Below are 22,286 nucleotides of genomic sequence, written 5' to 3'. Positions count from 1 at the left end.
GTGAGAGAAACGCTATGCTGGATCTTTGTGGTCAGACTTTCATAATCTACTGACCTGGTAAGCAATACACTAACTTTCCAATTCACCGGTTAGAACCTGACATTCCTCACACGCCCAGGCCTCTTTTGATGGCTCCTAAACAATGCGTGGGTACCTGTGGCAGCCTACGAGGCCAAACTCACCTTTTCCAATCACCTCTTAGGCAAACACAGAGACAGATTTTCTTTTCCAATTCCAGTTTGTGTTCATCTTGAGGAATTCCGCCTCAGACAAATGAGTGGCATTTATGATTTTGTCCAGAGCACAGCCTTACCCAGTCAGTCCTACAACTGCAGATCTTTCACAGTTACAGGAGCTGGAGATGAAAGGTGGGACTGTCTCCTGAGGAGCGAGGGGAGGGGAGGGAAACTGTGGGCAAATATTTCAGCTTCTTTTTGGGGGCTTTAAGTTCATTCTGCTTCTGAATAAGTAAAACAATTGTTACTTCTACTTGTTTTCCCTTTAGTTTCCTCTTTTTTGTCCTTGGAGTTGTTTATTTTTGGTTTGTTTATTATTTTTTATTTGTTTCCTTGCTTTTCTTGTTTCACTTTTTATTCACGCCTGTATCTATTTTCTGTTTTTCCCCATAGCCCAGTTCTTTTCACCTGTCATTCACAGGCAACTGTTCTAAAATGTGTAATGTGTATTTTTTAAAAAATATGTGTTCTTTAAAAAATGTGTATTTGTGAGCATCTATTTTTTTGAAGAAGATTAGCTCTGAGCCAACATCTGCCACCAATCTTCCCCTTTTTTGCTGAAGAAGACTGGCCCTGAGCTAACATCCGTGCCCATCTTACTCCACTTTATATGTGGGACGCCTGCCACAGCATGGCTTGACAAGCAGTGCCCTGTCTGCACCCAGGATCCGAACCGGCAAACCCTGGGCCTTTGAAGCAGAACATACGAACTTAAATGCTGTGCCACGGGGTTGGCCCCTATAAGCATCGATTTTTAATTTCTGCATTTATTATTGTGATATAAATTACATTGTGTCTGCTCTTCGTTATCCAGCAATACGTAATTAAGATGCACCCATATTGCTCTCTGTGCTTCTGTTCCGTTACTTCCAGCTGTGCACAGTACTCCTTGCTGTGCATCTACCACATTTACCTTTTAATTCACCAGTGATGGGTTTCCAAATTGCTACTAACTTCCTGCCACCACAAACAACACTGCTGTGAACACCCTTGTATATGTTTCCTTAGAGACAAGTATGAGAATTTTGGAAGGAAATATACCAAAGAACGGAATTGCTGAGTCACAGGGTATGCATATGTTTAATTTGACTAAATAGTGTCAGCGTGCTCTTCAGAACAGCAGTTTTGGTCTACTTTCCCACCAGCACTGTATGAGAGTTCTTATACACACACATGCATATGCACACGTAAACACACACATGCACGTGCACACATGTACACATACACAAATACACATCCCTAACATAATTTGCCTAAGTCAATTAGCATCTAATTTTTGCCTTTTAAAATAGGTGTAACATAAAACTAATGGTTGTTTTAATTTGCGTTTTTTTGATTATCTCATATTTTTTTTCATAGGCATTTTGGATTTCCTGTTCTGTAAATTGCCTGTTTATACACATTGCCTATTTTTCTATTAGGATCGCTCTCTTCTTCTGGTTGACTTCAGCAGCTTCTTTTGTCAAACTGTGTATCAACAGAAGAAGAAGATTGACTTCTCATCTTCGTGGCTTCCCACTCAAGACCTGTGTAATTTTACTATTCATCAACTACATGAAGACAAATTTTAAAACATCTGTTAAAAGTTACAAGAGCATTAGTATTAACATGATTTATTCAAAAGTTGTAGATTATTTCCTTTTTTGACACCATCCAATTGTAGGCAACTTCAATATAAATGGAAATGGAGCTATGAAGGCTTTCTTTGTTTGGACAAGTCCCTCTAATTATCAGAGGGTAAAGGGAAATAAAATTGGCATCTAATCCCACTCTGTCATAATGAACAGCTAATCAGGCTGCTCCACTGCAATGGAAATGGCAGTGGGTCTTTCCAAGCATCCTCTCTGAAATTAGGTGCTGCTCAAGCTTGTCGTTTGGGCCCAGCACCTCATATATTCCTTCTAAGGCCTGCCTTGTGGACTTAGGAACAATAGGAAAGATAGAACAAAATGTGAAAATAACACTGGCCAACACTATAGTTTTAATTAAAGTTGCATGATTTTGAAAAAACCACTCCAATTCTCTGGGCCTTATTTTGGATTCCCAATCTATAAATGAAGAAATAAAGCTGTATAATGGTTACAGTCTCTTAGTCAAAAACCAAAACCAAAAAAACTATGACACGCTTCAAATATTTCCAAGCTTATAAGTGGCTTATGAGCAGAAGCCTTGAGCATGAATTCTTCAAGACAAGGACAGAATCAGTCTTAAGGAAATATTCAAAGAAAGGAGAATTCTTTGTAGAAATCAGAACATATAATGGCTAGTGAAAATATATTAACATGGTAGATATATAATTTTTACCTAATAGCGTTAACATACACTTTGTAATGGGCTTTTGAGCACATGTGTGGTATTTTTATGTCAGAATTATAAAGCCCATTTTATATGAATAGAAATTCTGAACTCCCTGAAGATATACATGAACTTCTAATGTAAAATGGTGACTTTTCAACCTCTAGCAGAATTTCCCAAAATGTGTTCTGTGGAAGGTTAATGTTTCACTTGAAAGAGGGTCCCATGAATAAACATATTTGATCAAAAAATATTTACTCCCTATCATGTGCCAGGCATTACTTAGGTTCTAAAGATAGTCTGCTAAGCAAGATAAACAAGGTTGCTGCCCTGATAGGGTTTGTATTCTAGTGTAGAAAAACAGAATTTTAAAAAGTTCAAATGGTGCTGAGGAAATTATAAAGGAAATAATGTTGACGATATGGTGAGAAGTCACTGGGAAAGACCAATTCTTGAGAGGAGTTTCAGACAGATAATGCTTGAGCTGAGTCTTGAAGGATGAAGAAAAGCTGAAGGAGAGAAATTTTCAGGCAGAGGAAACTTCGGGTACAAAGGCCGTCATGTAGGAGAGGGCTTGGCATGGAAAAGGCAGAGAAGGGAGCCTAGTGGACAAAAGAGTGGCCAGCAAGGAGAAGAGCAGTGGTTGATAAGGTTTGAGAGGAAGGCTTGGGTCAGAGATCACAAGGCCTTGGAGGCCAATATATGAAGATTGGGCTTTAAGAACATTAAACCCATTGGTATGCTTGAGGAATAAGCAGGGGATCAATTTATGTTTTTAAAAGCTCACTTTGGCTCACTTTGTAGGAGACTAAGAGTGGAAACAGAGATTCTAATTAGGAGGACAATGTACTATTCCTCTGAGAAGAGATGGGGCCATGGCTTAGAGTGATAGCAGCAGCGGTGGAGGGAAATGGACAGACGTTCTTTTGGAGGTCAGACTCATAGACCTTGCAGACAGAGTAGATGTGGGTGGTGAGGAGAAAAGAGAGGAATCGAAGATGATCTCCAGATGAGACTCAACTAAATAGTGTTTTAGTAACGGACTATCTTGGAGCCTTTAATTGAGGCTCTCCAAGTGGGGAAATACACTAACGTGTTTTTAAACTTGTTTGTCCATGAAATCCCAGATACTTCTTTTTAAATCTTAGGATATCCTTTGCGCTTGCATTTTCACATTGACATTAAACTCTTGATGCTTTGAAAATTCGAATATTTAGTGGAAAAGGTATCTATTTAAAGAAAACAGCAATAGAGTTTATTTTCTTCCTTCAACCTATTCATCCAGCTAACCATCCATCTGCATATTTAACAAATATCTACTAAACATTCACCATGTTCCAGACTGTGTAGTGGGATCACCAAAGGTATAAATAAGATAGGACCCTTTCCCTTAAGGCATACACCTATAAAGAACTACTTTTTGAAAGTTAATTTAAAAGAAGGAAGCGATGGGAAGATAAAAGGGAAGCAGAATTACTAACAGATCAGTGAAAATGTTTTGCAAAAGAATTTTGGGAGAGAGTTAAATAAATTTGCAGTAACATGAGGGAAGACCTTGGCATGGCAGTCCCTTAGGAAGGAGGAAGCTGGGATGCATATATGGTGGTTGGGTAGCCAGGTCAGATTGTTCTACAAGGTCCTGAAGGGTTTGGTATGAGGTATTCCTGGGTGAAATGAATGCAGAGTGATAATTGTTCAGGAGTGGGTTAGAAGTACGTCCCTAACCAAGCTAAGCCACAGTTTCTATTTCTATAGTCAAATTCCCTGTGAACAGATGTGTGCTCGGAGTCAATGGTAATTCCAACAAAGTGCACTGAGTGGTACCATCTAACTAAAAAGAGCTACTGTCCTGAGGGAGTGGTGCCTCCCGCCAAGTGGAGACCCCGTCATGACCGGCTTCAAATTTGCCATAGTGTGGTTCGGCCCAGGTGGCTGGGAATACCGGGCACACCCTGATAGATGAGCAAGAACTCCCAGTGGTGCTCCTTTGAGACCCGAATGGAAGTGGAGGCAGACGGAAACGGTGCTGAGACATCCGCACATGACTTTGACAAAGACCAAGGAAGGGGGTTGGGAGGCTCCTCCATGAGCTGTTGGGGGAGCGGCGTAGGGGAGGCAGTGCTGGGGCCTTTCAGGTGGTGCATCTCAACATCTGGACAATATGCAGCTGGTGCGGCGGGGCTGGGGGCCCAAAGCAGAAGAGACCTCCAGAAAACAAAGGGAGCAAAGCTTATATTGGCTGGTGATTCATCAGCTTCCCATGGGCCCGACAGAAGGGCAGTTCCCCACCTGGTACTATAACGCCAACCGGGACGTGGTGGGAGAGGAGAATTCCTGCACCTACAACAGTGCCATTATGCTCCCTGAACAGTGACTGAGATGTAGCTCCGGGTGTTCAACATCTGCGGGCGCTGCTAGATGGCCTGGTCCTGGGGCTCCCAGGGCTGCAGAGAACTGGCCTGCCGCTGGGAAGCGCTGTCTGGAGAAGAGCCCTTCCAGCAGGAGCTGGAGCTGGAGCGATGACCCGGCCGCTGACCTGTAGCACAACATCAGTGCTTACGGCTTCCTGGCTCTTTTTAAATTTTTTATTGGGAATATACTGGTTAATAACATTGTGTAGTTTCAGGTGTACATTATTGTTTATCAGTTCCTGAATACACTTCATTGTGCTCACCCCCAGTAGTCTAATTTTTATCCATCACCATCCATATGTGCTCCTTTGTCCCTTTTGCCCACCCCCAAACTCCCTTCCCCTCTGGTAACCACTAATCTATTCTCTTTATCCACGTTTTTATCATCTTCCACACATGAGTGAAATCAGACAGCATTTGTCTTTCTGTCTCTGGCTTATTTCACTTAACATCACACCCTCCAGGTCCATCCATGCTGTTGTAAATGGGACAATTTTGTCCTTTTTTAGTAGTATTCCATTGTTTATATATACCACATCTTTATCCATTCATGGGTAGAAGGGCACTTGGGTTGTTTCCACATCCTGGCTATTGTGAATAATGCTGCAGTGAACATAGGGGTGCATAAATCTCTTTGGATCTTTGATTTCAAGTTCTTTGGATAAACATCCAGTAGTGGGATAGCTGGATCCTATTCTGGGGGCCTGGAATTGGCCACGCCAAGATATGTCTCTTTGGCATGAGGAGTATTGGGCTTGTTGCTTTTGATAAACTGGGACAGGGAAGAAGGCTCTGAGGAGTGGAACTTGCTTGCCCTTTGTTAGGAGACATTTGCATTGTAAAGGAAATCTCTATCTGTAAAGGTGCCTCCCTCTCTGTACCAGGAAGAAGAAAGGGGATGACTTTATCTCTAGAAACTCTTAAGCAATACCAAAGGCAAGGACTTAAATCTGCATAATAATCTTATTCCTGTTTCTGGTAACCTCCTGTAACTGGCTCCCCCCACCCCCAACATCCTCCTTTGTTGTTAGCTGAAGATGATAAAGATGATATTTAAGTTGGTGGTTTCGGCCATTTTGGCCGGTTGCTCAGCTTGCCTGGGCCTCTCCCATGTGTGCATTGACGGGTAAAGATGGCAAGCAGTGGGATGTGTTGGAATACATGAGGAAGCCATTTGGTGTAAACCTAATTCGGCTTGACCTTGTCTTTCCAAAAGGGCCTGACCGAGGCCGTTGAACATGCATTGTATATCTGCTTTAGCGATTCCCTATGGCAAGAACAAAGGCCCTTGAGATAAAGGTGCAACTTCCCTCCCCCTCCCAACATTGGTATTCCCTTAAGGATTAAGCATCTTTACTTAGGCTAGGAACTGATTGCTTCGCTCATCTGTGACCACCCAGCTTGAGACAATAGACTTGCCTCCTGCTACACACTCTGGGATAGCAGACCCACTACCCGCTGTGTCCATCAAGCGCTGTGCTGACAGGGCAATCTTGTGACTATTGTGGGAGGGACATTTCAATCATATGTGAAACATCCTGTTTGAGGGTATATAACCACTCCATGCACCCCACTTCTTCGGTGCCCTTTCTTCCCAAAGGCTATGGTCCTTATAAAGCTTTGTTTAATTTTCTCCTGCTATTCTGTCTCACGTGAATTTAATTCGTTCTCTGGCCAGACGAACCCAGAGAAGGTAGAGGAAATGTCTTCCTCCCCTACACTATGGTATTTCTATTTTTAATTTTTTGAGAAATCTCCATACTGTTCTTCGTGGTGGCTGCACCAGTTTGCATTCCCACCAGCAGTGTATGAGAGTGTTCCCTTTGCTCTTAAGCAGATCTACGCTCTGGGGCAGGCACTTCCCAGGCCTCCAGTGGGCTCTTTCTTGACACAGCGGCACAGATGGTGGTTGACCCTGGAGGGGCCCAAGAAGCCAGCGACATGCGCCCAGAACAGCCGCCATGGAGGCGCTCGGTGATCAGCACTTTGTGCGGGACAGCACTCCCGTCGCGGGTTAATCTCAAGCAGAGACCGCTGGGGAGACTCCCTCCAGGACACTTCTCTTATGCATGTGTTAACATGTTTGTAAACTCATCTACAGGTTTTTCGGAGGGGAGGCAGTGGGAAATTACAAATAGAATCATTTGCTGTAATGCCGAAATGGCAAACGGTCGGCCCACACGTCTAAAAACTGTTGTGTAGCAGAAGCTTCTCCAGCCGTGGAGAAAGCGACTTGCAGGGGAGTCGTATCTACAAGGGCAAAGTGGAATCATTAAAAGAAAAGAAAAATCATATTTTCTTCTCCTATTTCTTGAGGTCTTGTCATTAGAGATTATGGCACTCCACAAGGATTTCTAGAAATTCTAAAGAGATCGGTTTGACATGTGATTACCGGCCCTGGACACGGCTAATTTAATTCCAAACAAACACCACAGACCCTTCGTGAACTTCAGGCATTAGTTATGCTACACTAACAGTTTGACAAAAGAGCCCTGATTTTCCTTTTTTTTTTTTTTTTTAATAAATCTAGAATAATTGGAACTATTGAATTGAAGATTGTTTATCCAAAAATGAGGTATAAAAAGAAGTACTGAAGTGAATGCGGGAAATACTCATTAAGGAACATTGAAATACTGTTCAGATATCTCTGCTAAAAACACATGTGCTGTTTATGGAATTTTCCCCGTTCTTCATTCCCTCGTACCATGAGGGTCTCCGAACTGAGGGCTGCATTTGCATGCTATTAGGGTCACAGGTCACATTCCTAGGGACCGAAAAAAATAAATCTGTCAATTAGTAAATCCTATTTACACCGTAAGTTCTTTTTTATTCATATGAGTTTGGAGCATGCCCACGGTGTTTGTCAAGTGAGGGCACTTTACATATTCTAAAATGAGAATAAAAAGTTACTAGGGAGATAACAGTATGATAAGCATTATATTTATGTAATAAAATTAATTCAGGAAAGCTGTTGCTTTTATAACCCAGAAGAGGTTGTCCTTTTCAAGAGAGTTAAAATGGACTAAAATATACAGAAAAATTACTTGAAATCTTTCCAAACACATCTTTTATGTAACCCTAGAAACTATATTTAAACTAATGACATTTCTAAATGAACAAAAGGGTGAAATATACTTAGTGAATGCCAGATGTTCATCTTACTAAAACAAAAGCCCTGTAAGGTGTCAGAAATCATATTCAGATGAATGAATGTGTGTCTGGTATCTTCCATTTGCCCCGCTGGATCCACTTTCTTCCCTTTACCACCCTTATACTGGCCTTGGGAGGCTGATGTGCATGCACTGTGTTAATGGACTTCCTTGCCCCTAGGTTTTGGTTGGATTTGCCAGTGGGAAGCTCTGACAGAAGACTGGAGAAAGGAGGAAAGCATTTATGCCCTTTGCTCTCTTCCTGAGCAGTTTCCACAGAAGGTTACAGTCCTTATTCTGGTGGCTCATCATATTAACTCCTTTTTCTAGGTTCTAATGGCCACTCCCTAACCTTGACCTAAAGATGAGAACTGCTCTCATGTTATTTCACTGTCCTTTGTGTTCCCACATCTTTGTAGGTAATCCCCTCATTATACCTTCTTTGAATTGTCCAATTTGTTTTCGTCATCTGTTTCCTGTTGGGACACTGAATGATTAAATTTGGAAGACAGATCTTGTCCCTGGAGCCTCCTTATGGGCTCTAGGTCCACTTGGCACATAATAAGACATTAAGAATGAATTGTCAGGGAAATACAGAGTGTGGGAATTATATTCTTATCATGTGCCAGACACTATGAAAGATCTTTAAAATGCAAAGCTGTGCTTCCAGCGCAGAGGCATTTATCCACTCGAATACCTGAAAGGTGAAAAGTTTGGTTGGATTGAGAAATGATGCTCTTAGAAACTTTCTCTCATCTTTGGGAAATATTGCTTGTGAAGCTCTGGCCAATCTGAGAGACTGATGGAAGCTCTCTTCTCTTGGACATTTATTCATTCACCAACCATTTACTGCTCATGCATTATATGTAAAATATCATGCTAGGTGTGCAAGTTTGCAGTTGGAAAAGTGCTGTACAATTATGGTCTCACCTTAGTGTTGCAAAAATCCTCCCCATTTAACAAATGGAACAATTGGGGTATCAAAGAAGTCATATATTTTAACCTTAACTAATGTCACAAAAGTAGTAATTGGTAGAATGAGGACTTGAACATAGATATTCTGACTCAAAGTTTCATAGATTTCCACCACAATGCATATGAATGAAACAAATATCCTCCTTTAGTCTGTTAAGAGAAACAGAACAAACGCACACATCTAATATTCAAATTAGGGTGGATAAGTACGAAAGCAGAATTACAGATAAAACGCATTCACATTTAGGAAATGTAGAGAGCACTTCTGGTGAAGCTTCTCTTAGGTGTCTTGGAAAAGGTGATTAAGTCCGTTTAGCCCTAGAAGATCCATGGAAAAGGTAAGGGTTCAGATCATGGAGGACCTTGGAATGCTAAGCTGAGGAACTTGAAATATATTCCCTAGTCAATATGTATCTTTTAAAAGTGTTTGACCAAGACTGTGAGCGACATCAGTGAGTAATCAGTTGAGGTTTATGAAAATTAACTTGGCAGAACTTCATAGAACAGATTGAAGATTAGAAAAAGAAAAGAAATGAAGGCAGACTAGGTAGAAAGTTAATAAGTAAAAAGTAACAAAGATTATTGATAAGGGGACAAAGGGAATAAATAAAAAATCTTGCAGGGACAGAAATAAAATGACTCAATGACTAGTCGGATTTTAGGACATAGGAAAGAAGTTAAGAATGCTTCAAGTTTTGACCTTGAGTTAATGGCAAGATAACGCTTCCAGGAGCAGAAAAAAAGAAAGGTTAATTTGCTTGAGGGAGAGAGAGGCAGGAAAGAATAAGAGCTTAGTTCTAGAAATGTTAATTTTGACACTGTAAGGTAGGACTTGCAGATGATATTGAAAATGTGTAAATGAAGCCCAAAGTCAAGTTGATTGGAGTCATCTGTATGATTATTTAGTAGATGTCCTGTTTTCACTTGTAGAACATGGGTGAACCTGGGTTGGAGGGATGGTGGGTGGAGTGGAGTCGGGTAGGGAGTGTGGCCCAAGAGGGAGTACTGCCAAGATAGGATATTCTTGGAGATGGAGTCGACCTGGGACATGTGTTTATGCAAACCTTTTCTGGCATAGTGTCATCAAGGTAGTGTCAGAATATAGTGCATAGTGACAAATTAATGATTAAAAAAAAAAAGCAACAAATTTGCAAGCCAAGCAAGAAGAGAAAAAGATGCATATGTTGTAAAAAATCCTGTTTAAAGAGTTACTTAGTAACAGGCCATGGATAATGAGTACTGGACTTTTCCTTTTATGTTTTACCTGATGAATATTGTGAAGAATGGGATAGTTGCTGAAAACCTCGGTGAATGAGGATGATAATGTCAAAAGAAGAGGATGGAGAACGAAAGTTTGGAAGATGCCTATGTTGGAGTGTGGGGTACGGTGGAGGAGGAGAAATTAAGAGAATTAGAAAAGGGGGAGCGTAAGATGCAGTTACAACTGAGGAAGTAAAAGTTTTTCAGGATAAAGAAATAGTCACGCTCCTGTGATGATGACCGAGGGAAGGCCATTGGAATAATTATGATATTGAAAACTTTTGAGAATGGATTTTCGTTACACTGTTGAACTGGAAGCCAGAAGGTGCAGAGTTAAGGCAGCATGATATGATGTAAAGGGCAGGAGTTTTGAAGTGTGACAGACCTGAATTGGAATCCCAGTTCTGTCATTTTCCAGCTGTGTCAATTTGGCACAGTTACTTAAGAATATTCTTAGTTTCTTAAGCTGTAAAATATAATTCCCAGTCCTATGTTTCTTATAAGGATTCAGGGAGGCAGGCGAAATTGCTTAGTAGAATGCCTAGAACATAGCAGACTCTTAATTAAATTCATTCATTTAAGAAAATATTAATGGTAAGGAAGAAGCAAAAAAAAAGGAATGTGATAATCTTTTGAAAAGTTTCATGGTGAAAGGACCTGAGAAATTTGTAGGGAAGATTTTTTAGGATAGTTAGAATGTTAGAACAATGTTTGGTGATAGGGGAGAGGGGCCAAGATGGGGTAGAGAAAGTGAGGAGTTAAGAATGAAAGGAGTAACTGATGCAGCAAGAGCTTGGATGACAAAAGATCAAGGATTTAGGATCAAGTGCACAGGAGGAAGAGCTAGTCTTCTAAAAGATTAAAAAGAAAAGAAAGAGCTAGTTTTTCTAAAAGAAAGGAATGTACACTTCTTTGCAGACTATTTGGAAGGAGAAGAAAATAAATATATTTTTAAGAGCAGAGTAAGAAAGCTGGAGAAGCTCTGTTTGAAAGCATGTGTCTTAGTGAAAGGACAAAGTCATTTACTAAGTGAAGGAATGATGAAGAAGGAAAGCTTAACAAGAGTAGAAAAATTTGAAAGCTTATCATGGAGAAGGCTATAGGAGTCAATCAAAAAGAATAAATTGATTACTCATCAGGAGTGAGAGACCAGTGACTGCTTTAGAGTTGAGATAAGTTTCATTAGAATCTAGGAAGCATTAGACTGGGAATCCATTCTTTAAGAATAGTAGAATAGCCTAAGAAGGTGCTGAAATTATCCAAGTAAAAGGGCCAGAATCTAAGAGATATGTCATGATTGATGAGAAGATTGAGGAGAATGTGAGATAAATCAATAACACGGCCGAAAATGGGCTGAGTGGCAGTGACCTGGAAGTACTTTTCATAGTGAGTCACTAAATCCAATCAGCTATGGAAAGGGGCCTTCATTAATATCCAGAGAGTCCAATTGAAGCCTTGTTTGATCATCCCAGACCTGCGTGATATGTAGAAGGGAGTAGTTGGGTCCTGTACACTGTGATGAAGGTTCAAACGAAGAAGGAAAGCTGAAGCCTGCTCCAGCATCAAGATGAGCCTGAGGCTAGAACAGCAGGGACTCACCACGCCAAAGGGGATGGTTGGGGGATGTTTGGTCCCTCGTGGATTTCTGTTTGAGTAGAACGTTACATGGTCATTGGACTGGCCCCTTGGACCAGCCCCCGCCAGGGGTAGGGCAAAAGTCTTTGACAGAAGATCACGTAAAATTGAAAGAAATATATGACTTTTGAAGAACTTGATATTTTAAAACTTTTTGAAGGAGAAATCTCTCTCCATTTGGAGTGGGAAAAGAGTAACAAGGTTCATCAGAGCAGGAGGTGGCCAATGGCAGCTTCAGAATGGAATCAACTGCCTTAGAGTGAAGAGTCACAACATCAGCCCTGGGGATCTGCAGTGGAATACAGGGTTCCTAAGGGGACAGCACGTTTGATGGTTTAAAATATCTTAAGTCCAATTAAACCTGCCATGCTTCATTTCTCTATTATCCTTGTTTATTTGTTCTTTCATTTATTCATTCGTTGAGTACCTACCATATGACAGGCAATAATGGACTAGATACTTGGAATAGACAAGGTCCCCATTCTGATGGAGCTTACATTCCAGTTGGGAATGGGATCGAGGTTGGAGGGGGGAAGGAACACTGGAACATTGGAAAATACTATGGTGATTCCTCAGGATCTGAAGCATTTTGTACGTGTGTATGTGCCTAGGCATGTGTGTATGGACGTGTATTCATAGTGAAGGCCTAAGTGTGGCATAGGGGAGTGTGTGTGTGTGTATGTGAAAAGTACAGAGAGGATGTAGTTACTGTAGGTTTTCCTGGCTATGTCAGCCTCTATATAAAGAAATTAACTATCAAATAATATGACTGTGGGAATGCTTTTGGGATTGTGTAGCATAAGTTAATGAAATGCCTTTTTTGTTTGTTTTGTATTGTTTTAAGTTTGGTTTGTTGCCTATCAAAGAAAAAATTTGATATTCAATATTGCCAAGATTACTGTGGTGTGCTGGACACTCTCTTAACTACTGGAGGGATTATAATTGTTAAATCTTTCTGGAACACAATTTAACAATATATATTAAGAGCATTAATAAAAAAAGCATTAATATGTTCATATCTTTTCGATATGCAATTTTATGGAATTTATCTTAAGGGAAATAATCCACAATGTGGGCAAAGCTTTATGCATATAGATACTCACTACAGCCTAATTAATAACAGAAATAGCATGCTAAAGCTTTAAATTATATATGAATAGAGAAATGGTTGTCTTGTTATGGTGCATGAAAAGTATGAATATCACATAAATTATTAAAATTATGTGCTCAAGGAGTTTTGATGACATGGGAAAATATTTATGATATATAAAGTTTTGCAAAAAAGAACAGTATATAATTTTTATATGCTGTCTATTCTTAATATTTAAAACAGTTCCATAAAATTCAATGGAAGGAAATAGGTCAAAATGCTTTATACTTTAAGTGTTTTGAATGATTCGTACATGTGACTTTTATATCCATTAACACCAATAAATATTATACTAAAAACCCTGTGTTAGAGTGGGAACTAAATGCCTCTGGGATTGTCCCATAAACCATTAAGTGTTATTCTGAAATGATCTGGAAAATCAGCACTTGCATATACAACCATAATATAAATCCAAATTTTTGCTAAAGATTTTTGGCAAATTGGTATATTTTAGTGCTGTGAGAGCAATTTTCTTTGCTGCTTATTTTTTAGATATTTTTTTCTTACCTTTTAACATGACAGATGAAAGCCTAGCCTTTGTCTGTCCATAGTGAATCCAATGAAGCAGGAGAAATGGACTTTACAGGTCAATAGTTTATAAAACATGATTTTAATTAAGTAAATAGGAAGCAGAGATGTGTTACTTTAAGATTAGGGCAATATTTTTCAAAATGAGGCCCTGGGACCTCCTGCATCAGAGTAATGGCTGACGATAATTATTCAAAATGTAGATTTCCCAACCTACTAAATCAGAATTTGAGGATGGGTACCAGGAGTTTGTATTTTTAAAGATACACCCTAGGTAATTCTGAGATTCTCTAAGAACCACCAGTTGGCGTAGTGAGTTTTGAGGTTTAGAAATTCTTGCATAGGATCTCGTCTGCCCCGATGTCTATTAAGTAGAATTAGACATTTTCTCAATTGCATGGATCTAAAATACAAAGTACTTTGCTTCCCAGATAATCGGAATCGGGGGGTGGGGGCTATCTACTGTCATTCTGCAATCTTATTAGAGAGGTTTAGGTTTGGAACTGAGAGCAGACACAAGCGGTCAGTAACATTGCTGGCAATAGTGCTAGGGTGATTATATAGGCAATTTGTCTTGGCTAGAAAGCAGTAATCCACCAGTTCCAGTTCTTTTGGGGTATCCTTTAGGTGAAATTCTTGCTTAAATCATTGTATAGTAGAGTTGACAACTTTTAATGAAACAGGCCTCCATGTAGAACTGTAATACTTTAAAGGTTAGGAGCACAAGTGCTGGAGCCAGACATATCTGTCTCCTACTGTGGGCTTGGATGAATTAAACAACTTGAAATCTTATATTCTTCCCATGTAAAACGGGGATACTACTGTTATCAGCCTAATGATGAAAAATGGTGTGCCAATCATTTAGCATAGAACCTGGCATGAAGCACTTGTAAAAGCTTATAGTGATGACTTCACAGGAGCTTGACTATATAAACTTGGGAGGTCTGGCTTCTCCAGTAGATTTTTTGAAGACCATGTCAGTTATTAGAGAAGCCCAGGGATTTGAGTAATCCCAAATTCTTGTGGTGGGGGTGTATGGCAGTGGATCCAACTTTACAAACAGTCCTTCATCTACGCTAGATCTTTGATATCTGTTGGTTTCATGGAACACCCAACCCTAATGTTACCTACTGAAATCCACCCTCTTGGAGTTAGTGTAAGACTGAATTGAATAACGCAAAGTGTATGAAGCATCATCTGCAGACTTTCATTTGTGTACCTTCTCCAAGTCCAAAGAAAGTCAAAAGTCATTCCTACACACACAGACCACACAGAGCCCTAACCCTGACCACCTCTACAATACTTCTGGGGTTTGTTAGTGCCCTTGAGTCTGACTTCTAGTGACCCTGGGTACAGCAGAGCAGAACCCTGCCCAGTCTGTTGGTGTCATCCTCTCACCTTCTGTTGCTATATTAGATAGTGCTCTACTGCTATTCATAGGGTTTTCATGGTCAATTTTTTGGAAGTGGGTGGCCAGGTCCTTCTTCTTAGTCTGTCTAGTCTGGAAGCTCCACTGAAACCTGTCCATCATGGGTGAACTTGCTGGTATTTGAAATACCAGTGGCATAGCTTTCAGCACCACAGCAACACACAGCCGCCACAGTATGACAACCAACAGATGGAGGGTGTGGTTCCCTGACCAGGAAATGAACCCGGACTGTGGCAGTGAGAGCACTGAATCTTAACCACTAGACCACAGGTCTGGCTACTTCAAGGGTGCCACATTTTATAAAGCTATTTTAGGTTCTAATAAATGCGTCTGGCTTTATGAAGATCACTACCATGAAACACATTTCCATCACCTTTTTTATGCCTTATTGGCAAATATTCCCTGAGTAGAATTACTTGCTACACTCTTCCCTAATTTAAACTTGCGTTTTCAAGTTCTAGGTATCTCTAGTGGCTTCTCAACGTTAGGAAAATAACCACTCCCCAGAAATACAACTAAATGAGGTCAAGACAATTACCAGGAGCAAATCGTTTATATTATGCAGTTGCATAACACACTTTTTGAATAAATGACATATCCTAGTTCAGGATACATCACCAGATTCAAGTCAGAGAGTATCCGCTGCCAGTCGATAAGAGTGCGGGTCACTGGAAGATCTCTTCGTAGAATTTTTCTCAGGACGTCATTCGATAGCTCCTGTAATTCTTCAGATACTGCAGCTTGAAATTTACTTTCTTGCTCTTCCACAAGCCTTGAAAAATGTATAGCCAGTTGAGCTTGGTTAACTATTTCCAAGCTTTCTTTCAGGTCCTTGGAGATGACAATATGTAAGTTGACATACTGGAAGAAGTGAGCTTGCACAAAAATTCTTCCTGTCACTTGGGTTAGAAATGGATGTATCTGGAAAATCCATTTAGATTGCCAAAGGCCATTCCAGCAATCTGTTCCATAATTGTGATTCTCAATGCAAGCTATCAAGAACTCCTTACTTTTCACGGTTTTTCTCAGCACGTTGCAATTTCCTTGTGGATAGTGCTCATGCACATACAGCTTTAAGGCGCACAGGACAACATTTCTCAGGTATTCCGTCTCATTCCGAAAGATACCATGACTTTGGATGTCTTTTAGCTGGTTTTGAAGCAGATTGAATCTGAAAGAAAGTTTGCTTTGATAGTCAAAAAATCGGTAGTCGCCCACTACATTGTGATGAGACAAGAGGACTGGATTTCCATCGATGAAGAGTGGTACAGAATATTTTTGGCAGTGCTGGTGGCCTGCACACTCACCTTGATAGTGCATAAGTTTTTCATCACGGACAAGCAGACAGAGATCATCAAAGGCATTTAAAAATTCCCCTGGAGGAGCCTGTATTAACAGTCTGCGAACTACTCTTTCTTTCTCTTTCCTACTCAGAATCTTAAGTGACATGTTTGGTTGCAGCAGAAGCAAAGCTTCTGAAATAAATAGTGTTCAAAGGATGAGAAAACATTCCATGAGACACCTTTCCCATCAAGGTGTTAAACGTTCAAGCTTAAGATTACTGTGTCTAGCCATGAAAACTAGTTGTCTGGCAGGCTCTGAGTCTCCTGATGAAGTCATAAAGAACCTTTCTCTATGAAGTGTGGAACTTTCAATGATATCACAATGGGTGTTCAGACCAAAAGAAAAATATGACGGTCACCTGACAGCGTGGTGCCCAGCCAACCAGCTATATGCATTTTGAAGATTTTAAGAACTTAGCTTCCTGAACAGCCTTCTTCAAAAGTGGTGTGTCCATGTGTGCTTTATATGTTGTGAGAGATCTAGAGAGGCAGCCCAGAGTTTCTAGAGAGTCTATGGCAGCACTTTGGACCTTGAGGGGCCATGGTGGCATTGATTTGTACTCAGACCCTCCGAATAGCTGCCTAGCTGCCCCAAGCCCACTGGAAGTATGTTATGCTGAAAGGTTTGAGGGGTTTAAACAAAACAGCAAAAATAGGATGAGATATGATGGCAGTTTATGGAAAAAATGCCAGGCAGCAAGGGATGCTGCACTTATAAGCATTGTAGGTTTGAAGATGGTCAGAATATAAACAATAAGCCTGAAAGTTTCAAGGGCAGTAGAGCACAGGGACCACATCTTGTGTGTGGTTTCTATGGGATTTAAATTTGAGCTAACTCCAAAGAACAAAGACAACAAACCACCTGTGTGTTCTCTGCTTTCTCTCTAGAAAAGCAACAGCCGATGACGATCAAGAAATTCCCTTCCTACAAAGGGGTAGAGTTAATTACATTTGGAACCCATGACAACACCGAAAGAGGAGAGACTTCTAAGCAAGGAGAAACAGAACAGCAGGTCATGAAAATATGGAGAACAAATATCCACTCAGAAAGCCTTTCTATTCCTCTCCTTCTTTTTTCGATTTAGCTCCTTCTCTTGTGTCTCTTCTCAACTTTTCTTTTGAGGAGTGCTAAACTTAAGTTTCTCTCATTTAAGTATAAACGGCTTCTTTCTATATCCGTCCTGAGGTTTTCTGAGTTCTCCTGGCTTCCTGCGTCTTTTTCTTATATGAAAATGAGCTTTGCCCTGTTAAGTCATAGCCATTCAATTTAAGGGCTTCTCATTAGTTCTAGCAATCTGACATCGAGTGGATTTTTGAACAATTTTTACCAATACTTTTCATAATTTTATAGAGTGTCATATTAATTCTTCTCAACCTCCATTTTTAAAACTGAAGTGTCCTAATTTTTGTAGTTTATCTGTATATAACATGTAACCTTGATTATTTTAGTTTTCTCTCTCATGCCCAGTGTTTGCTCACCATGGCATTTTTAACCCTTTTTGATGGTGCTTAAAATGTTGCTTTTATGGTCACGTGTATAGCTGGACATTTGGTTAATGGAGTGGTAGTAATATCAGACAATAAATAGGTTACTATGTATTGAACACTCACCAACAGAAACTGTGTTCAATGATATATTATGAACTCATTCAATGCTCTCATCTTTACCAGGTATTAATTTGCCCACTTTTCAGATAAGGAAACTGAAGCTGAGAAATCTTAAGTGACAGGGACATTTTGAAGTCCACCTACCTCCCAATTCCAGGCCTTCAGGCAATAGACTATATTTCCCAAGTAATAACTTGAGTTCTCAACGTTGGTTGTTATTCTTTTCCTGTAGTTTCTATTGTGTTACTCTTTTTCATACCTTTATTACAGAGTAGTACTTAATCTTGTTTTAGATACTATTTATCACAGAACTGTCTCTTCATTTAAGCACGAGATAGACTTTCCTTTAAAAATAAAAACATTAAGCTGAAGAGAGATCAAATATTTCCTTAGGTATATTAAATACTAATAACTTTCTGTGAGAATTTCCTTAACTGCTTTTTTTGTGCTCATACGTGGTTTTTGTCGATGATTCGGGATGACTTTAGAGGTGGAAAGATTAACCTAGAAAAAACTCAGAAATTACTTGAAAAGTTAAATATTCGGTGCAATTATATTCATGTGAAAAGTATTTTTAAGGTGAGATGATATCCGCCCCCTGCCTGTCCCACCCTTGGAAGGACTTAATCCCATAGAGGGAAATGTCGATAGCTACTTGGATGCTCTCTGCAGAAAATACATATGAAAAATTAGTCTTTTAAGAATTAAATGGGGGGCTTGGCCCAGTGGCCAAGTGGTTAAGTTCTCATACTCAATTTCAGTGGCCTGGGATTTCGCCAGTTCGGATCCTGGGCGTGGACATGGCACCACTAATCAGGCCATGCTGAGGCGGAGTCCCACATAGCACAACCTAAAGGACCACGAGTAGAACATACAACTATGTACTGGGGGTCTTTGGGGAGAAGAAGAAGAAGAACAAAAAAGAAGATTGGCAACTAATGTTAGCTCAGGTGCCAATCCCTAGGGGGAAAAAAGAATTAGAGGCTTTAACTATGCTAAACAAACTTATAATCAAGATGGAGAGAATTTAGGGAGGAAGTGAAATGAGCTGTTGATAAAATTTGAAATAATACTAGGTTATTAGTTTAGAACAGTCTGCTGAGTATCCAGGAATTTTCACATCAAATTAGAACTGGTCACACTCAGATCAAAATCATATAAATGATGAAATGGTGAATGGATTGGATGTTAGCGATTTATAGAAGGAATGGGTAATCTTGAGAAAAATTGTATTTTACTCATCTCAAAGTAGAAAATCATGCCAAAAGTTCTTTATTTAAAGAAGAGCTAATAGGAAGGGAACCTGGCTCAATTCTGCCCTATAGGACAGAGGGAAAGATCATGAATAAAACAAGAAAAAGCCATGTGTTTAGCTGGATTTTGGACTAGGAAGATGACAAATTTCTTGGCAAATCAGGCAAGAATACTAGACTGGCCAATTTAGATAGTAAGGAAGTTAGAGATCCTGAATATAATTTTGTTTTTTGAAAATGAGTAGCCAGATAACACAATCTGTGTTGAAATTGTTACCACTAACACAAACTAGGAAGCTTGTGTTACCTTACTTGCAGGCTAACCAGTTACCCTGATAGATTTCGTGAATGTTGGCAGAGGCAGGTTTCCAGTTCAGAAGGAAAAGACAGCTTGTTACTCATAAAAATAGCAATTGCCAGAGTATTAGCATTTTGATGCCATTTCTCCAAGCCCCACTTTCCAAAGTGTGCTGTAAGGAGGGCTAGGTGACGCGTGCACAAGCAGCGGGTTACATTACCGGAGAGCGACCTCAAGCTTAAGGAATCCAGATCTTTTATTGGCATAAGCCTGTCTGATCTTTGCCGTGGCCAGTGTCCCTATCATTATCATAGACAGTGAGCAAACCTTCTTCTCTGGAGGGAGGTACTATCTCCTCATTAGGCAAACATCCTTGGAAAGCTAGTCCTGAAGAAAGGCATTGGTGCCTCTTCAGAAATGTGCAGAAACAGGAGACCGTGGAGAACTGCCTCCCAACAAGCACTCTTCTTGATAAGATTTGACCCCCTCACGTTTACAAACCACAAAGAGGAAGTTCAGAAAAGAAAAGCGGTGCTTCTCAGGAGACTGCAGTAAAAGGCAGACATTTCAGAGTTGTTTCTATGAATTCAAGTAGCAGATGCTGCCATCAGCTATCAGAATTTTCTTCAGTTCATGTCTAATGTCACATCTGAAGAACACAAATTTTTGTGAAAGACCTTTACATAGAGAATTTTCCCCCACTGGTATCGCCCAAAGGGAGAAACAGCTATGTGCTTTCTAGTTTAATAAAATTCACGGTCAACACAATATATAGATAGACATAAATTAAATCTGTATCAAATGTGAAATATTGTGAATCTTATTCAGTGATTGTCAAGTTGCTTTGAGTTATCTGCATGATAGAGAGATCTGTTTAAAATGCACTTGAGTAAAATGCATGCCATATTTAAAATGCTCCACAGTTAGAATAAGTGAAGAAATAGCTCATTAATTGAAATTTACGATTACTTGGACATAGCAGGGTCAAAGGTCTACTCCATTTACCAAAACCTTTTTGGAGTGGCTATGAAAATAATGTTAATTATAAAAATTAGAGGCACAGAGGTTGCTTAGAATACTTCAAAAACCTCTTTAAAATGACCTCAAATACTTTGAAGCATATATTACATATAAACAAGGCTGACGATCATGATAAACCATTTTTATATACTAAAATATTTCCGCTAGGCCCTCTAGTAGATAATACTTTGTTGCCTTAGGCTAAATTTCTGTATGTGCATTAAAATGTTGGTTAAATAGAATACTTAGGGAAGGTGTATTGGTCAACTGAATTTTCTGGCTAGCTGAAGATTAAGCTTCTAAAACATCCTAATCTTTTACCTCAACTTTGTTGCTAATCTTTCCACATTTCCTGGATCTACTTTTTAGCCAGAATAAATAAAATGAATCACAACGAATCTTATTTTGGTGACCAAAATCTTCCAGTGTCGCAGGGCTGTTGTTATTGGCAAGCTCAAATGGGCATGGAGACTCTTCACTCTACGAGATCCTAGCTGTGTAGTGCTTGGCAAGTCAGAAATCTCTCTGAGCAAACGTCTTAATCTGCAGGATGGGGATACTAATATAGTTGTCTTGCAGAATTGTTCTGGATATTAAATAAGATACTATTTGTGAATGTATCTAGTACCAGTCTTGGCAAAAGTAGGCATCAATAAGCATTAGTTGAAGCCACATCAATCACAATTGTTCAAAAAATATAGAAAATTGCATTACAGTTATTTGTTTCTTAAGAAGCTGACATAAATTCTGACATGAATTTATTTTCTTACAAGGTAAATGTTTTATTATGAAATTTGAAGAAAGAACATATAACTTTATAGCCATGGCAAAATATTTTAAACTTTATATTACAAAATTAATTATTGTCATGAGTTGAGTAGCAATTCTCTGATTTTTTTAATCCCTTTATTAAAAAATATTTATTTCATTTATTATCTTTAATCTGTAACATGTAAGATATTTTGTAGCAAATATTATGTGTCATTTCAATATACATAGCTAGTCTTAGATCACACTCTAATTGTTTGTTGAGTATGAAATAGTATACTTTTTCATTTCAAGAATTTGTATATATATATATATATATTTTTTTTTTTTTGCTGAGGAAGATTTGCACTGAGCTAACATCTGTGGCCAACCTGCCTCTTTTTGCTTGAAGAAGATTGTTGCTGAGCTAAAATCTGTGCCAATCTTCCTCTATTTTGTATGTGGGTTGCTGCCACAGCTTGGCCTCTGACGAGTGGCGTAGGTTTGCATCCAGGATCCGAACCCAGGCTGCCAAAGCAGAGCATGCCAAACTTAACCACTAGGCCATGGGGCCAGCTCCAAGAATTTATATTCTTATAGGACTTACTTGAAATCTTCAAATTCTCTATGTAGTTCACAATCATTATTAATCCTACAGTATGTGCATAGCACTCTGTTAGAAACTGTGCATTGTAAAAAGTGAATAAAGTGTTGTCTCTCTCATAAGGAGGAAAAGAAATGTAGAAATTGCAATTTTATAAGCGGATTATAATAAATCTCATAGGTAATTCTAACAGAGAATTTGAGAAGACAGAGACTCTAACTTGGGCTTTTATGAAAGATGCCATGGTGGCTTTCTTGCTGGGCCTAGAGGAAGGAGAAGCCATATATACAGAGTACAGTGCAAGAAGTGCTTGGGGAATAAAAGGTAATCCCTCATGACCTGAGT

The 22,286-nt window shown here is 39.5% G+C and overlaps 2 protein-coding genes and 1 pseudogene across 7 annotated transcripts in view; 2 read left to right on the top strand and 1 right to left on the bottom strand.

Moving 5' to 3' along the window:
• The first annotated feature begins 4,419 nt into the window (after positions 1-4,419).
• Positions 4,420-5,054, top strand: LOC100067851 (zinc finger MYND domain-containing protein 19 pseudogene; annotated as a pseudogene).
• A 10,548-nt stretch (positions 5,055-15,602) lies between these two features.
• CAPZA3 (capping actin protein of muscle Z-line subunit alpha 3) lies at positions 15,603-17,015 on the bottom strand. Its single transcript, XM_001501974.5, has one exon. It carries the CDS (start codon positions 16,515-16,517, stop codon positions 15,621-15,623), a length of 897 nt encoding a protein of 298 aa, XP_001502024.1. The 5' UTR covers positions 16,518-17,015; the 3' UTR covers positions 15,603-15,620.
• PLCZ1 (phospholipase C zeta 1) overlaps positions 16,704-22,286 on the top strand; it is a 40,744-nt gene continuing 35,161 nt past the window's right edge. For 2 of the 6 annotated variants that reach the window (XM_070269207.1, XM_070269205.1), the window contains exons 1-3: positions 16,799-17,017; positions 17,300-17,446; positions 18,475-18,598. Coding sequence is in view for 4 of the 6 variants with exons in the window: in XM_070269205.1 (XP_070125306.1) it covers positions 17,436-17,446; positions 18,475-18,598 (135 nt within the window). In the remaining 2 variants the exon portion in view is untranslated. 6 annotated transcript variants of the gene reach the window in all.

Source organism: Equus caballus, chromosome 6, assembly GCF_041296265.1.
Source record: "Equus caballus isolate H_3958 breed thoroughbred chromosome 6, TB-T2T, whole genome shotgun sequence".
NCBI lineage: Eukaryota > Metazoa > Chordata > Mammalia > Perissodactyla > Equidae > Equus > Equus caballus.
The sequence above is the reverse complement of the archived record's forward strand: the minus strand, read 5'-3'. Positions and strand labels throughout refer to the sequence as shown.

What these genes read in the sequence shown, in the direction of transcription:
- CAPZA3 (XM_001501974.5), bottom strand. Translation starts at nt 16,517, where the DNA reads ATGTCACTTAAGATTCTGAGTAGGAAAGAGAAAGAAAGAGTAGTTCGC.